At 38.9% G+C, this 1547-nt stretch overlaps 1 protein-coding gene across 1 annotated transcript in view; it reads left to right on the plus strand.

The window, feature by feature from the left end:
- Nucleotides 1-304: 304 nt before the first annotated feature.
- The window catches only part of LOC117168652 (frizzled-4-like), a 35139-nt gene continuing 33896 nt past the window's right edge, over nt 305-1547 (plus strand). Inside the window, exon 1 of the mRNA XM_033354324.1 lies at nt 305-1070. Coding sequence (XP_033210215.1) covers nt 870-1070 — 201 coding nt within the window. The 5' untranslated portion in view covers nt 305-869. The remainder of the gene's footprint in view (nt 1071-1547) is intronic.

A 1547-nucleotide genomic window follows, 5' to 3' on the forward strand; every position in this document is an offset into this window, starting at 1 on the left:
GTTGAAAATTCAACGCCAGTCTAAAAGCTAATCCTTTGATTTTCATTCAAAGAATAAATTTAAACAAATTCTGAATTCTAATTATTTCTTTAGAATTGCATTATATTCTAATAAAAAAAGGGAGAAAAGGTCCTTTTTTTGAGACAAGAAAGGTATGGGTCGTATGTTATTATTCCCTCACTCACTATGCTCTCAATTCCTCACTAGAGCCGATGTTCGCCGAGTTTGCCCGACTACCTCCGATCCTGAGAGCCCACCACGAGTTCTTGAAACTTGTGTGATCAGTCCGACCCGCGCTCTTCAAATGCGTGGATGAGTTACACATCGCTCTTCAAATTTCACTAAATGATATCCCTCTCGTCAATGAAAAATATAATCTAACTCTTCAACCGAGTGAAACAAATCCCAGTGAATCAGTGACTTCTAATTATTAGCGTAGAAACAGCCGGTTGTCGATTTAAAAATACTATCTGTAACATCCCCGATATTAAAGTTTGAGACATTTCTCATAATGATATCCCTCTCAATTATAAAAAATATAATTTAATTCTTCAACCAAGTGCAACCAATCCCAGTGAATCGTCTTCTAATTCCTAGTTTTAAAAAACTCGGTTTCCCGGTTTCAAAATATCCTGAACATCCCCGATATAAAAGTTTTCGACAAGATCTAACCGAAAATGAAGTTTAGGGATTCAAAATCTTCAAAGAAGAGATTTTCGAATTATAATTACAAATACGAAGTGAATCTAAAAAGTGGTGATTTGAAGAATGTGGTTTAATTTAAGAACTGAGATTGTGTTGAGAGTTTGATTTTGGAAATTGTTGATTTTTGTGTTGGGCGCCAAAAGACTTTGAGCAAGAGCAAGAAGATGAATGCGATTTGGACAGTAATGGTCCTAATGGCAATTACGAGCCTCGTAAAAGCCTGGGGCATTTACCACACCGGTCATCCAGGGACTGACACGAAATGCGAAAGGCTGAGCGTTTCCTTTTGTCGAGGTCTCGGATACAATCTGACATCCATGCCGAACTTTATGGGCCACGAAAATCAGTTGCAGGCCGAACGTGGGGTAAGTTGGAGTAGCGTAACCGTAGCGTATGGCGTATGCCGTATAGGCGTATAGAACTGTAGACTTGCAGAGCGAGAGCCTCCTTATTAATTCTCGGAACTCGACTTGCTCTGAAAGAAAGGCCCTTTTTAAGTTCCCCTCTCCCACTTTCAGGCTCTCTTTTGTACCCCCGAATTTAGACATTCATTTCACGGTGCCGAGGTTCCTTTCATAATTATTCTGGCCCACTTCCAACGAAAAATGACTCGAAAAATTAGGACTGTTGAGGTTTTAGTTTAGAGTTTGGATAATTAGGTTTTAGATGTTAACTGATGATCAGCTACTCACGTTCAAAAGAATTGAGGATAAGAGACTGAATTCTAAAAGAGTTCCAAAGAGTTCTCTCTGAACAAACCAGTGAAATTTCACTGGTTATCTGCTAGTTCCCTGAATTTTAAATTAGTTCCAAGGAGTTCTCTCGGAACGAACCAGTGAAAT

The sequence above is a fragment of the Belonocnema kinseyi genome, chromosome 1 (genome assembly GCF_010883055.1).
Source record: "Belonocnema kinseyi isolate 2016_QV_RU_SX_M_011 chromosome 1, B_treatae_v1, whole genome shotgun sequence".
NCBI lineage: Eukaryota > Metazoa > Arthropoda > Insecta > Hymenoptera > Cynipidae > Belonocnema > Belonocnema kinseyi.